General features: G+C 47.2%; 1 protein-coding gene across 1 annotated transcript; it reads left to right on the top strand.

Moving 5' to 3' along the window:
• Positions 1–477: 477 nt before the first annotated feature.
• LOC138373178 (A-kinase anchor protein 5-like) lies at positions 478–15,489 on the top strand. Its single transcript, XM_069339206.1, has 3 exons — positions 478–530; positions 2,295–2,475; positions 14,476–15,489. The coding sequence occupies exons 1-3, from the start codon at positions 478–480 to the stop codon at positions 15,487–15,489; spliced, it is 1,248 nt and encodes a 415-aa protein (XP_069195307.1).
• The last annotated feature ends 435 nt before the right edge of the window (positions 15,490–15,924 follow it).

Here is a 15,924-nt window from a genome sequence, read left to right on the forward strand (position 1 = left end):
TTACCCTTGACGTCACCTTGTGGTTACCCTTGACGTCACCTTGTGGTTACCCTTGACGTCGCCTTGTGGTTACCCTTGACGTCACCTTGTGGTTACCCTTGACGTCACCTTGTGGTTACCCTTGACGTCACCTTGTGGTTACCCTTGACGTCACCTTGTGGTTACCCTTGACGTCACCTTGTGGTTACCCTTGACGTCGCCTTGTGTTCAACCAGACTGTTAGATGCCGCAGCTTACAGTCTTACGTATGACTTACGCTGCTCCAGTAATATCGTGATGACCACATCAATATCCCGGCAGTGATGACCTGCCATCATCAGGGCAGTGATGAGCTCAAGTCATCAAGGCAGTGATGACCTCAAATCATCAAGGCAGTGATGACCTCAAATCATCAGGGCAGTGATGACCTCAAATCATCAAGGCAGTGATGACCTCAAATCATCAGGGCAGTGATGACTTCAAGTCATCAAGGCAGTGATGACTTCAAGTCATCAGGGCAGTGATGACTTCAAGTCATCAGGGCAGGACAAGTGGGTGCTAATTACTTCGTCTGCCTGTCAAATGCTTGAGAAATTTTGCATACAGCAAATGTCTCTTCCTGACGGAGCTGCGACGGTGTGGGAGGTGAGGCTGGCGATGGCTACACACTGTTCTCGGCTCTCAAGCCACATGGCATAGGGTCCGTTTCTCCCTGCTTGGTAAGCTGTTCGTATGCCCAACTGGCTGAGGCTTTAAGTATATGAAAGGAATTTACTCTGATATCAGCATTTAAGGGTATTAACTCCCGTAATGGGTTAATATGCAGATTTTTATGCTAATGTCGGCAGGCAGTGGATATGTATCTGCCTCTTGTGCCGTAGTGGATGGGATAGGCAGGGATAGGAGGAGCTAGGAGGTATTTAATACATTATTATCGGGCGTAAGTTGGGTGATCCAAGGAATGTACTCACCTATTTGTACGCACCTATTTGTGCTTGCATGTGTGTGTGTGTGTGTGTGTGCGTACGTGTGAATGTATGTACTCACCTATATGTACTCACCTATATGTGCTTGCAGGATCGAGCATTGACTCTTGGATCCCGCCTTTCTAGCTATCGGTTGTTTACAGCAATGACTCCTGTCCCATTTCCCTATCATACCTAGTTTTAAAAGTATGAATAGTATTTGCTTCCACAACCTGTTCCCCAAGTGCATTCCATTTTTCTACTACTCTCACGCTAAAAGAAAACTTCCTAACATCTCTGTGACTCATCTGAGTTTCCAGTTTCCACCCATGTCCCCTCGTTCTGTTATTATTACGTGTGAACATTTCATCTATTTCCACTTTGTCAATTCCCCTGAGTATTTTATATGTCCCTATCATATCTCCTCTCTCCCTTCTTTTCTCTAGTGTCGTTAGGTTCAGTTCCTTCAGCCGCTCTTCATATCCCATCCCTCGTAACTCTGGGACAAGCCTCGTCGCAAACCTCTGAACCTTCTCCAGTTTCTTTATGTGTTTCTTCAGGTGGGGGCTCCATGATGGCGCGGCATACTCTAAGACGGGTCTCACGTAGGCAGTGTAAAGCGCCCTAAAAGCTTCCTCATTTAGGTTTCTGAATGAAGTTCTAATTTTCGCCAGTGTAGAGTACGCTGCTGTCGTTATCCTATTTATATGTGCCTCAGGAGTTAGATTAGGTGTCACATCCACTCCCAGGTCTCTTTCTCGAATCGTTACAGGTAGGCTGTTCCCCTTCATTGTGTACTGTCCCTTTGGTCTCCTGTCACCTGATCCCATTTCCATAACTTTACATTTACTGGTGTTAAACTCCAGTAGCCATTTCCCTGACCATCTCTGCAGCCTATGTGTGCGCGCGCATGTGAGTGTAGGCAGGCGCTCGGTACTCACTTCTCCTTTCATAGCAGGAGAGATTGCTGAATTAGTGGGGAATACAGAGAACATATACGGCACACATAGACATGATAAAACATCTCAATTATTGGGGCCGTCTCAAAGCTCTCAAAATGTACTCTCTGTAAAGGAGACGAGAAAAGTATCAAATAATGTGTTTGTGTGTGTGTGTGTGTGTGTGTGTGTGTGTGTGTGTGTGTGTGTGTGTGTGTGTGTGGAAGATATTGGAAGACCAGGTCCCAAATTTAAACAGTAAAGAAACAGTATACTGAATATAGTAAGAAATGCAAAATGAGAACCAATGAAGAAAGAGGATTCATAGGCACAATAAAAAAAAAGCTGTATGAACATTAGAGGTTCACTACTATTCAATACCCTCTCTGGTAAGCGTGATAAATATTGTCAGAACACATGTGGACTTCAAAAGTAAATTACACATGTTCCTGCAAGAAGATCCACGCCAGCTGGGTTGTAGTGTGGGCCTGGAGACCACTCGATGGAACAGCCTGTTGGACCAAGTTATCACAGGTCAGGCCTGGGCCCGGGTTGAGCTTAGGGAGTACAAGAACTCTCAAAACCCACTCAAGGTATGATCCAGGAAATAAATCAAGACCTCACGGAAATAAGCTGGGAAGAACAGCTAGACAATGCGAGTCCAAATCATTGCCTAGAGACTGTAGGCACAAAAGTGCCCATGGAAGTACAATGACCAGGCGCCGGCGAGAAACAATGGGCAGAGTTTCTTTCACCCTATGCCCCTGTTACCTAGCAGTAAAATAGGTACCTGGGTGTTAGTCAGCTGTGACGAGCTGCTTCCTGGGGGTGGAGGCCTGGTCGAGGACCGGGCCGCGGGGACACTAAAAAGCCCCGAAATCATCTCAAGATAACTCAAGATAACCTGACCCTTCGAGCCTGACCCCAGGCCGGCCTCGGGAAGTAGAACAACAATAGAAACCCTCTTCAGGTTTCTTCAGGTAAAAGAAAAAGGAGAAAATGTCGATTGGAATGAGAGGCGTTTTCTCTGTACCTTGTGGTTACTTTGTCTTAGTTCCGAGGATCAACGTTCTCAAGGGCCTGTCTCTTGAGTAGACCTCCTGGATGGTGGTCTGGTCATCTAGGCTGTTAGATGCAGCTGCTCGCAGCCTGACATGAATCACAGCCCGGTTTATTCCGTGCGTTTTCTCCTCTTCTTGGCACTCTTTAAACAATTTTATACCAACAGCACAAAATAGTTTTACTTCGGCTTTATTTCCTTCATTGTGGAGTGGCACGATCTCAGCTCTTTAAATTCTGTCGGGAATAACACGAGTATCTAGACTTATTCACCAAATAATGTTAAATAATTTTTTTTAATGAATAAAGAATTCCGGGAATGTGAGCTCAGAATGGAGTGCATTCCATGCGAAGCCAGTGCATGCTGGCTTCGGCTACATCAGTGTCCAGTGGGTGACATCTGATATATGGTTCAAAGTTGGTGTCACGTGAAACAAAAATAGTATGGATTATCAAGCTTCAGTGTGTTTAGGGGTTCACTGAAAACAGAAATGTCCTGTATGTTGACCAGACCACACACTAGAAGTTGAAGGGACGACGACGTTTCGGTCCGTCCTGGACCATTCTCAAGTCGATTGTGAGAATGGTCCAGACAATCGACTTGAGAATGGTCCAGGACGGACCGAAACGTCGTCGTCCCTTCAACTTCTAGTGTGTGGTCTGGTCAACATACTTCAGCCACGTTATTGTGACTCATCGCCTGCAAATGTCCTGTATCCTCAGTATTTCACACATTTCTTTGTTGTTATCTGTGAGCGTTCCATCGTCCCCGCGCAGGGGACCAATATTAGATGTTGTCTTGGTTCAACAGTTTGCACAGGAGGAAATATTTTGGGTTTGTGTTCATTTCACTGATGATCTTCAGCTGTATCTGCCTCTCCTGAATGTTATAAGACTCTCGCAGCTTTCTCTACATAGTAAGGTGTTAAAGTTGTTCTGCATTTTTGTTGTGCCTATAGAGAGACCGCTGTTCCTGTTCCAATTTACAACTTTTTCCAAACCAGAACAACTAGGCGAATACACACCTGCTCTCGTATTCCCAGGAAATGACACTGGGGATGTATGTGAGACTGGGCCATGGGAGAACTATCCATGGGATATCCATGGGCCTGAGGCATGGGAGAACTATTCATGGGATATCCATGGGACTGAGGCATGGGAGAACTATTCATAGGATATCCATGGGACTGAGGCATGGGAGAACTATTCATGGGATATCCATGGAGGCTGAGCCATAAGGGCAAACTTCTCATGGGATATCCATGGGACTTAGGCATGGGAGAACTATTCATGGGATATCCATGGGACTGAGACATGGGAGAACTATTCATGGGATATCCATGGGGGGCTGAGCCATAAGGGTGAACTTCTCATGGGATATCCATGGGACTGAGGCATGGGAGAACTTCTCATGGGATATCCATGGGACTGAGGCATGGGAGAACTATTCATGGGATATCCATGGAGGGCTGAGCCATAAGGGTGAACTTCTCATGGGATATCCATGGGACTGAGGCATGGGAGAACTATTCATGGGATATCCATGGAGGCTGAGCCATAAGGGCAAACTTCTCATGCGATATCCATGGGACTTAGGCATGGGAGAACTATTCATGGGATATCCATGGGACTGAGGCATGGGAGAACTATTCATGGGATATCCATGGGGGGCTGAGCCATAAGGGTGAACTTCTCATGAGATATCCATGGGACTGAGGCATGGGAGAACTTCTCATGGGATATCCATGGGACTGAGGCATGGGAGAACTATTCATGGGATATCCATGGAGGGCTGAGCCATAAGGGAGAACTTCTCATGGGATATCCATGGGACTGAGGCATGGGAGAACTATTCATGGGATATCCATGGGACTGAGGCATGGGAGAACTACCCATGGATATCTATGGGGGCTGGGCCATGGGAGAACTACTATTGGGATAACTACGGGGCAGAAGCATGGGAGAACAACTTCTGGGGGTGACTACAGGGTCTGGGGTCAGGGGGAAAAACTCTTGAAACATGGCAAGGTAAACCACAGGTAGATGTCAAACTATTAACGGATGGTTTACCGGAAGAATAAAGGAGAATATTCCACTGCCTGTCTAATCTTGGGAGTATACTGATAAAATATACTGATATATCTAAGCTGATATATCTCGCTGATACCACGTATATCTCACTGATACCACCTATATCTCGCTGATACCACCTATATCTCGCTGATGCCACCTATATCTCGCTGATACCACCTATATCTCACTGATACCACCTATATCTCGCTGATACCACGTATATCTCACTGATGCCACCTATATCTCGCTGATACCACCAATATCTCACTGATACCACCTATATCTCACTGATACCACCTATATCTCACTGATACCACCTATATCTCGCTGATACCACCTATATCTCGCTGATACCACCTATATCTCACTGATACCACCTATATCTCGCTGATACCACCAATATCTCGCTGATACCACCTATATCTCGCTGATAGGTGATTGATGGCGCGTAGTGAATGGATGGGTGAAGTCTGGCATTGAAGATCTTTGTAAGAATATGTAATGGTGGTTATGGTAAAGGTGGTGGTTGTCGTGGTGGTGGTGGTGGTCGTGGTAGTGGTGGTGGTGGTGATGGTGATGGTCGTGGTGGTGGTGGTGGTTGTCGTTGTCGTGTTAGTGGTCGTTGTTGTGGTGGTGGTGGGGTTGTCGTGGTGGTGGTGGTGGTGGTGATGGTGATGGTCGTGGTGGTGGTGGTGGTGGTAGTGGTGGTGATGGTCGTGGTGGTAGTGATGGTGGTGGTGGTGGTGGTGGTGGTGGTGGTAGTGGTGGTAGTGGTGGAGGGCCACTATTATCATTCCAGGGATACTGTCTCAGCCAGTAATTAGCCCCGGGGCTGCCCCGGGCCATTACCGATGGCGCGCTGGATTAATATTCCAGATCATTATAAAAATGAGCTGATGAATGATAATTACCGCCTCATAAACTCACTAACTACCTAAACATAATTATTTTTAATCCACGTTTTGCTTCGGTTCATTCAGATGTTAGAATAACTTTCCCACGTAACGTCATTAAGTATTTGTAATGCACTTACTACAATACTAAATTCTACCCAAACTCATTTTAGGGTTATCTTGGGGTTATGTTGAGATGATTTCGGGGCTTAGCGTCCTCGCGGCCCGGTCCTCTACCAGGCCTCCTTTGTGTTACACACCCCCCAGGAAGCAGCCCGTAGCAGCTGTCTAACTCCCAGGCACCTATTTACTGCTAGGTGAACAGGTGCATCAGGGTGAAAGAAACTGCCCATTTGTTTCCGCCTCCACTGGGGATCGAACCCGGAACCTTAGGACTACGAATCCTAAGCGTTGTCCACTCCGCCGTCAGGCCCCACTGTCAGGTGGAGATCGTGACCTCACAGCAATATCTTGGCCAGAACCCCATTATAACGTGCCCCGAGGCCAGCGGCTCAAGACCATGTCTCAATATACTACTGGTAGACCAGTAGACCAGTAGACCAGGAGGTAGTCTCTCGTGGTGTACTGGACAGCGTCAGTGATTCACAGTCTAAAGGACCTTTAGCCAACCCATTCACTGTGTTAACCACCTTGCAGTGATTAACTGCAGTGTGGGTTTTAAATTTAGATTTGTGTGTGCTTGTAGTTTGGGTCACTTCACCATAGGAAGAGGCACATGTGACACTCGCCACGGTCTAGTGGTCGCTGGTGTCGTACAAACATCATGTACACCTTCTCACTTCCACCAGTACAACAATATTCTTCCTATTTGCCAACATAAAAAATATCAACACAATGCAAACAAAGTCACTTTTATAACTGGCCTCTTAAACGAGACAAATGCAGTTTTTTTTATTATTATTATTTTCTACCACAGACGTGGCCACACATTTACAATGCTAACCAGCATATACATTTTCTTCTGTCCTCCATGGACAGGGTTAGAGATATGCAAAACACATAGTTCAGAGGTTCATCGAACAATCAACCACAGGAGAACTGAAACTCACACTAAGAACTATTATGATAGTGAAATATGGGTACAATCTTCTCAGATGTGACAGGAAATACAGGCTACAGGGTGGGGCCAGCCTGTACATCACAGGCTACAGGGTGGGGTCAGCCTGTACATCACAGGCTACAGGGTGGGGTCAGCCTGTACATCACAGGCTACAGGGTGGGGTCAGCCTGTACATCACAGGCTACAGGGTGGGGTCAGCCTGTACATCACAGGCTACAGGGTGGGGTTAGCCTGTACATCACAGGCTACAGGGTGGGGTCAGCCTGTACATCACAGGCTACAGGGTGGGGTCAGCCTGTACATCACAGGCTACAGGGTGGGGTCAGCCTGTACATCAGAGGCTACAGGGTGGGGTCAGCCTGTACATCACAGGCTACAGGGTGGGGCCAGCCTGTACATCAATGACACACACATCTGCACTGAGCTGCTAAACACCTCAGACAACATGATGGAAGTGCTGATAATGAAAATAGGAATTCTAAATGTGATGATTGTCCTTGTATATAAATCACCTGATGCAAATCCTCAATAGTTTAAAGACCAACTTAGGAAAATAGAGGATTGCTTAGAAAACCTCACAAACACTGCCCCTCACATCATCTTGCTTGGTGATGTCAACTTAAGGCATCTAAAATGGAAAACTGAGGTAAATGCTGTCTTAGAGAGAATCCTAGCAAGCAGTCACCTAGAAACCTAGAAAGCAGTCACCTAGAAACCTAGAAAGCAGTCACCTAGAAACCTAGAAAGCAGTCACCTAGAAACCTAGAAAGCAGTCACCTAGAAACCTAGAAAGCAGTCACCTAGAAACCTAGAAAGCAGTCACCTAGAAACCTAGAAAGCAGTCACCTAGAAACCTAGAAAGCAGTCACCTAGAAACCTAGAAAGCAGTCACCTAGAAACCTAGAAAGCAGTCACCTAGAAACCTAGAAAGCAGTCACCTAGAAACCTAGAAAGCAGTCACCTAGAAACCTAGAAAGCAGTCACCTAGAAACCTAGAAAGCAGTCACCTAGAAACCTAGAAAGCAGTCACCTAGAAACCTAGAAAGCAATCCTAGAATAAATAGTATCACATAAATGACCTCTTGCGGATGTGTGACTGATTTGCTTTAAACCAGGAAATAGTTTCCTTGCTATGATTTCAGGGCTCAACGTCGCCGCGGCCCGGTCCTCGACCAGGCCTCATGGTTGCTGGACTGGTTAACTAGGCTGTTAGACGCGGCTGCTCGCAGCCTGACGTATGGATCACAGCCTAGTTGATCTGGTATCCTTTGGAGGTGCTTATCCAGTTCTCTCTTGAGAACTGGATAAGTGAGATAAGTGAGATAAGTGAGAACAGTGTGAGATTTCGCCTGTCTATGCCCATTATGTGTAGTGGAAGCGTGTTGAACAGTCTCGGGCCTCTGATTTTGATAGTAGAGCCAAATAGGAAGGAAAACACCATAGACCATATTTTTACAAACAACTATGAACTGATTAAAGGCATAAGGATTACAAATACTTGTTACTCAGATTACAACCTAATCGAAGTTCAGACGAGCATAGGCAGTTGACCTGTGTAGCCAATCTCAAATCCAAGAGGACGACAATTCAGCAGATTCAGTTTTAATAACAAACTGATTAACTGGTAACGATTAAACTAACAGTTCACAGAAATATGCTGGGAAGAACTAGTTAATGCAAACCTAAACCAGTGATTCGGGAAAATAGGCCCAGTAGCACTAGAGATAGAAAACACATACCACGAACAAAGAGGAAGATGCAGACTGGGATAAGGTCGGTGTTCCCGCTATAGACGAAGACAACAAACAGCAGAACATCTCAGACGCTCCACTATCCCAACACCGACCAGGAAGGTTGTGGAGGGAAATAGAAATGATCGAGCTCAAGCTGAGAGAATCATATAAAATCCAGGAGAGGCAAAGGGAGCAAAATGCCATAAGTGAAATAGAGAGGAACCGAAACACTCTTGCTATTCAAAAACAAGAACAAAAACTGCATCCAGCATTCGACCCTTGCGCAAAGGTGATGGAACTTTCACAGATGACCACAAAGAAATGAGTGAAATACTGAGGCTTAGTACGATTCTGTTTTCAGTGAACCCCTGAACACGTTGAAGATCAATGATCCAAATGAATTCTTCATGAATGTGACACCAACATGGAACAACACATCAGATGTCACCCTAACCCCACTGGACTTTGAAGTAGCCATAGACAGCATGCCCATGCACTCTGCACCAGGCCCAGACTCGTGGAATTCTTTATTCATCAAGAAGTGCAAAACAACGCTATCACAGGCACTAAACATCTTTTGGAGACGGAGCCTAGAGCCGTCGTAAAAGGACCGAGCTTTTTGGAGCCTTAGCCTAGGAGCCAGGCTCCTAGATGAAGCCTGCGTCATCCCTGGTATTCTTAAAACAACAGAGATCGCGCCACTTCACAAAGGAGGTAGTAAAGCAGGGGCAAAAATGTATAGACTAATAGCTCTAATTTCACACATCATAAGTCTTTGGAACAATGCTAAATAAGATAACAAATCACAGGGAATGACAACATGTATATAACCCCGGGCAACTCTGGTTCAGAACAGGACCCTGCTGCCTTTCATAATTACTGGATGACTATGACATAGCATTAGGTGCCATTGAAGACACGCAAAACACAGATGTAATATACACAGACTTTGCAAAAGCTTTTGAACATGGCGTTATTGTGCACAAAATACGCTCAAAATTAATTATTGGCAAAGTAGGGAAATGTATCTTTAACTTCTTAATGAAAAGAAGACATTGTGCAATAGTCAACACAGTAAAATCCGCATCATCCACCATGAAAAGCTCAGTCCCCCAAGGTACCATATTTGCTCCGGTACTTTTTCTCATCCTAATATCAGACACAGACAAGGACACAAACTTCAGCACCGTATCATCATTTGCAGATGACACTAGGATTTTCATTCGAGTAGTCAACATAGAGGACACGGCAAACCTCATCTGACGTAAATCAGGTCTTTCAATGGGCCCCAGATAATAATATAATGTTTAATGAAAATAAGTTCCAGCTCCTGCACTATTGAAAAACACAACAAAAAAAAGGAAACCATATATTAAATGGAATCAAATCACACTATAGAACGAAAGAGCAATGTAAAGGACCTAGGAGTAATCATGTTAGAAGACCTTACCTTTACAGAACACCATAAAGTAACTGTCACGACTACAAGAAAAATTACAGGTTGGATAACAAGGACCTTCCAAACAACGGATGCCATACCAATGATAATTTTCAAGACACTAGTGCTCTCTAGGGTGGAATACTGAAGCACTCCAATAGGCCCATTCAGAGCTGGAGAAATTGCTGACCTGGAGAGTATGCAAAGATCCTTAACTGCTAGAATCCACTCTATAAGTCATCTTAATTATTGGGACCGATTAAAAGTTCTAAATCTGTATTCTCTAGAGCGCAGGCGGGAGAGATACATAATAATCTACACGTGGAAGATATTAAAGGGATTGGTTTCAAATCTGAACACGAAGATTACATCACATGTGACCACTCGGTCTCATGCCTACTTCCATGCCAGTAAGCATGGCAGGATGTGCAGAATACCCCCGTTGAAGAGTAGAGGTGCAACAGGTACTCTGAGAGAGAACTATCAACATCAGAGGCCCGAGACTGTTCAACACGCTTCCACTACACATAAGGGGCATAACTGGCAGACCCCTCAAAGTGTTCAAGAGAGAACTTGACAAACACCTCCAAAGGATACCTGATCAACCAGGCTGTGACTCATACGTCAGGCTGCGAGCAGCCGCGTCCAACAGCCTGGTTGACCAGACGACCAACCGAGAGGCCTGGTCGGAGACCAAACTGTGAGGACATTGATAACCTTAACATTGATAATCGGGATAACCTCAGGGATGATTTGAGTTAAACTGTACAAAAACACTCAATAATAACTTTATGGTCAATCACCGTTATTTATGACCTTAAAGTTAGTATTTTGTGTTTTCGTACATTTTCTCTCCCCAAGAAGACAGTAAAATTGTTATTGGGTTGTGTAATGACAGGCGGCGTCTTGCGGGCTGACAGGTGTCGTAACTTTGGTCTGGTGGGTTGTGGTGGACCTTTTCAAATTACTCCAGCCTGGACCCCAGTTGCTTCAGCTGCTGTTTTTCCTCTCTCTTTCCTCTTGCTTCCCCATCACTCTTTAAACTCCTCCCCTTCCCTTCTCCCTCCACTGTCTCCCCCCCCCCATTCTCTCGTTCTCTTTCTCCCTCCACTGTCTCCCCCCCTATTCTCTTGTTCTCTTTCTCCAGCCTGGATCTTTCTCTCTCTCTCTCTCTCTCTCTCTCTCTCTCTCTCTCTCTCTCTCTCTCTCTCTCTCTCTCTCTCTCTCTCTCTCTCTCTCTCTCTCTCTCTCTCTCTCTCTCTCTCTCTCTCTCTCTCTTCCTCCCTCCCTCCCTCCCTCCCTCCCTCCCTCCCTCCCTCCCTCCCTCCCTCCCTCCCTCCCTCCTTTCCCCTCCCTCCCTCCCTCCCTCCCTCCTTTCCCCTCCCTCCCTTCCCCTCCCTCCCTCACCTTCCCCTAAGAAAGGGTCCAATAAGAACACCATTACATGCTGCTAAAGGAATACTGCAAGACAAGAGCTGTTGTCCTCCTTAAGCTCATTATAATCGTGGCTCTGGAAATTAATATATTTAATAAGAGCATTATTATTAACACAGAAATCACATTAACGCGATATATATCAATGAGAAAATCCAGTAGGGCAGTGAGGTGGGCGCGAACCTGCGACCTTAGCATTGTCAGCCAGCGGTTGTCTAGTGGTCTGATATGCGGCTGGCAATGTCGAGGTCGCAGGTTCGAGCCCACCTCATTGCCCTAGTGGATTTTAGCATCATGATTATTAATTATATATAAACCTCAACGTTAATTTACAGTCATATTAGCTACAGGGATAAGGTGGAGCCCACTGTGTATGAGAGCCTTTACATGGTCGGCTGACTTGATTTCACAAGAATCTATTTGTTGATGGATGTCTTAAATGCGAGTCAACCTAGAGTGGTGGTGTCTTGAGAATGGTAGAGCCAGGTTATGGCTGTCAGTTGCTGAGTTCCTTGTGTTGTGGTTATCTTCTTGAGATGATTTCGGGGCATTAGTGTCCCCGCGGCCCGGTCCTCGACCAGGCCTCCACCCCCAGGAAGCAGCCCGTGACAGCTGACTAACACCCAGGTACCTATTTTACTGCTAGGTAACAGGGGGATAGGGTGAAAGAAACTCTGCCCATTGTTTCTCGCCGGCGCCTGGGATCGAACCCAGGACCACAGGATCACTAGTCCAGTGTGCTGTCCGCTCGGCCGACCGGCTCCACTGGTTGGCTACTACTGATTGTCTAAGGAGTTGTGCCGGGTGGGACACCTTGAGAACATTGGACATACACATAACAGTGAGGCTGTTTACATCTCTCTGGTGTTGAAGGCTGTGATGTACTGACAGGATGGGCCATGAAGAGAGATGAGTCTTGCAAGATTTTCAACTCCTGTCCAGAAGTTTGAAGAAAGGATGGGGCAGGTTATCCAAGAGAAAGGTGCATAAATAACATATAAGCAAATTAATGTTATTTATAGTTAATAGTTATGCAACCACTGCTGTCGAGCGGAAATAGGATCTTTGGAATATTTCAGAATCATTCGTCGGTTCCAAAGATCAATGCCCCTGTGGCCCGGTCTCTGACCAGGCCACAGGGACATGAAAAATATTTGAGGGGCTGGTTCCAAATCTTAACACGGAAATTATACCACACGAGACCAAAAGGCATGGCAGGATGTGCAGAATACCCCCGTTGAAGAGCAGAGGTGCAACAGGTACTCTGAGAGAGAACTCTATCAACATCGTCCCCACGGCCCGGTCCTCGACCAGGCCGGCCCAAATACTCCACTATCGGGGCAAAATTCCAAAAGGCTCTAGTACACTACCTTGTGGTACACCGGCACCACTCAGTAGCTGGCATATTTACCCTTCAAGAGCCCGATCTTGAGAGTTGTGGCGTGTTGTGAGAGGACCAGACCTCGTGCGTGTAGTGGTTCAATGCGACTGTTGTAGTGTGTCTCGGGCACTACTATAGTAATGTTTTCATTGATAGTAGTAAACCAGTTACTCGTTATCCCTCCACTCTCCACGGCAAGGTGTAACTTCAAACATTGTTCACCAGCCGACAGTGTAAGCTAGAGGGGTAAAGACAGCATACCTGGAGGGTACCTGGGGAGGGTTTCGGGGGTTCTTCTATTCCCCGAGCCCGGCCTGAGGCCAGACTCGAGCCGCCGCCGCCGCCTTATCTATTTTGTTCAACTCTTTCCAGATTGACATTAGTGTATAGCAGATATTCCTAGCCTCATTATCTTGTAATATAAGTCTCCCACGTTCACATATGTATACATGTGTATCTTCTCTTTCTCTCTCTCTCTCTCTCTCTCTCTCCCTCCCTCTCTCTCTCTCCCTCTCTCTCTCTCTCTCTCTCTCTCTCTCTCTCTCTCTCTCTCTCTCTCTCTCTCTCTCTCTCTCTCTCTCTCTCTCTCTCTCTCTCTCTCTCCCTCCCTCTCTCTCTCTCCCTCTCTCTCTCCCTCTCTCTCTCTCTCTCTCTCTCTCTCTCTCTCTCTCTCTCTCTCTCTCTCTCTCTCTCTCTCTCTCTCTCTCTCTCTCTCTCTCTCCCTCTCTCTCTCCCTCTCTCTCTCCCTCTCTCTCTCTCTCTCTCTCTCTCCCCCCTCCCTCCCTCTCCCAAACCACCCTTAATCCTTTCCTCCGTCACTCCATCAATCCTCTCCCTCCCTTCAGCAGTCTTTCCCCTTCGCCCCCTTCCTCCCTCCCTCCCTCCCTGCGTCAAGCCTTCCCTCTCTTCATGTCTTCATCAATTCTTACCTCCCTCCACTAGTTATTCCCTCCCTGCCTTCCTCCATTTCCTCTCCTAGAGAGTCCCGATATCTTGGCATTGGTTCCGTGCTCTTGGCATCAGTCTCAGGTGATTCTCATCTGCCATTGTTATGAGAACCCGCCCAGGCTGCCTCGACGGTGTCGCTGCCTCGGTGAGTCTTCTCTTCTTCTCTTTCCTCTCTTCTTCTCTCCTCTTCTCACTTGTTCTCTCTTGTTCTATGCTTCCTTTCTTGTCTTATCATTTTATCTTTTGTCCTCTCTTCTGTGCTACATCTCTTGTCCTCTTATCCTCTTCTCTTGTCCTCCCTTCTTCTATGTTTCCTCTCTTGTCCTCCCCTTTTATCTGCTTCCTGTCGTCTCTGCTTCCTTACCTCTACTTTCTTTCCCCTTCTCTGCTTCCGCTCTTGTTCCTCTCCTCGTCTCTCACGTCCTCTCCTCGTCGTTCCTGGCCTGAGGTCACAGACATAATAGTGACATCTGTTGTCGTGATGTCGACACGTTGCCAGGCATCAAGATATATATTGAGCACCTTGTGACGTCATAACCACCTTAACTCTCAGACGAGGCCAGTACCGGTTGTGTACTGCGCTGGGCGCGGCGACACGCTGGACCGCAAGCCACTTGGTCAAGTGGACCGCAAGCCACTTGGTCAAGTGGACCGCAAGCCACTTGGTCAAGTGGACCGCAAGCCACTTGGTCAAGTGGACCGCAAGCCACTTGGTCAAGTGGACCGCAAGCCACTTGGTCAAGTGGACCGCAAGCCACTTGGTCATGTGGACCGCAAGCCACTTGGTCATGTGGACCGCAAGCCACTTGGTCAAGTGGACCGCAAGCCACTTGGTCAAGTGGACCGCAAGCCACTTGGTCATGTGGACCGCAAGCCACTTGGTCATGTGGACCGCAAGCCACTTGGTCAAGTGGACCGCAAGCCACTTGGTCATGTGGACCGCAAGCCACTTGGTCATGTGGACCGCAAGCCACTTGGTCATGTGGACCGCAAGCCACTTGGTCAAGTGGACCGCAAGCCACTTGGTCATGTGGACCGCAAGCCACTTGGTCATGTGGACCGCAAGCCGCTTGGTCAAGTGGACCGCAAGCCACTTGGTCAAGTCGACCGCAAGCCACTTGGTCAAGTGGACCGCAAGCCACTTGGTCATGTGGACCGCAAGCCACTTAGTCAAGTGGACCGCAAGCCGCTTGGTCAAGTGGACCGCAAGCCACTTGGTCATGTGGACCGCAAGCCACTTGGTCAAGTGGACCGCAAGCCGCTTGGTCAAGTGGACCGCAAGCCACTTGGTCAAGTGGACCGCAAGCCACTTGGTCAAGTGGACCGCAAGCCGCTTGGTCAAGTGGACCGCAAGCCACTTGGTCAAGTGGACCGCAAGCCACTTGGTCATGTGGACCGCAAGCCACTTGGTCAAGTGGACCGCAAGCCGCTTGGTCAAGTGGACCGCAAGCCACTTGGTCAAGTGGACCGCAAGCCACTTGGTCATGTGGACCGCAAGCCACTTGGCGATAACGACAGCGTTGTTATCGTTGGGAGAGACGACTCACCGCCCCCAACGTTCCTATGAATTATCTGGACCCAACTTTCCAGCCTGCCCCATAGCCACCTGGGAGTCCTCACAAGCAATGTCAACGATTCGGACTTGTTGTTAAATACTGCAACCAGGACTCGACTTGCCCTTTATACGTAGTAATGAACTCAAAGAGTGTCCATAGAATGGGCCTAACTACGGATTCCGTTGATACAGCACCAATTACCTCCCTCCAAAAGTTTTCGAGGTGCCTTACAGAAGGCATGACAACTAGGCGCAAAGATTGCAGGCCTAGTTGATCAACATATGCTAATCAGTGGCGATATGTTGATCAGATTGATCAACATATCGCCACTCAAACATTATAACTCTCACAGCGTTGGGTCCTTGCTAACCTTAGTCTTAGCCAACATCATGACTAATATGCCTTACCTTGAGGTGACCCACACGGGTGCCACGCTCAAAATGAAC

This window comes from Procambarus clarkii, chromosome 41, assembly GCF_040958095.1.
Source record: "Procambarus clarkii isolate CNS0578487 chromosome 41, FALCON_Pclarkii_2.0, whole genome shotgun sequence".
Taxonomy (NCBI): domain Eukaryota; kingdom Metazoa; phylum Arthropoda; class Malacostraca; order Decapoda; family Cambaridae; genus Procambarus; species Procambarus clarkii.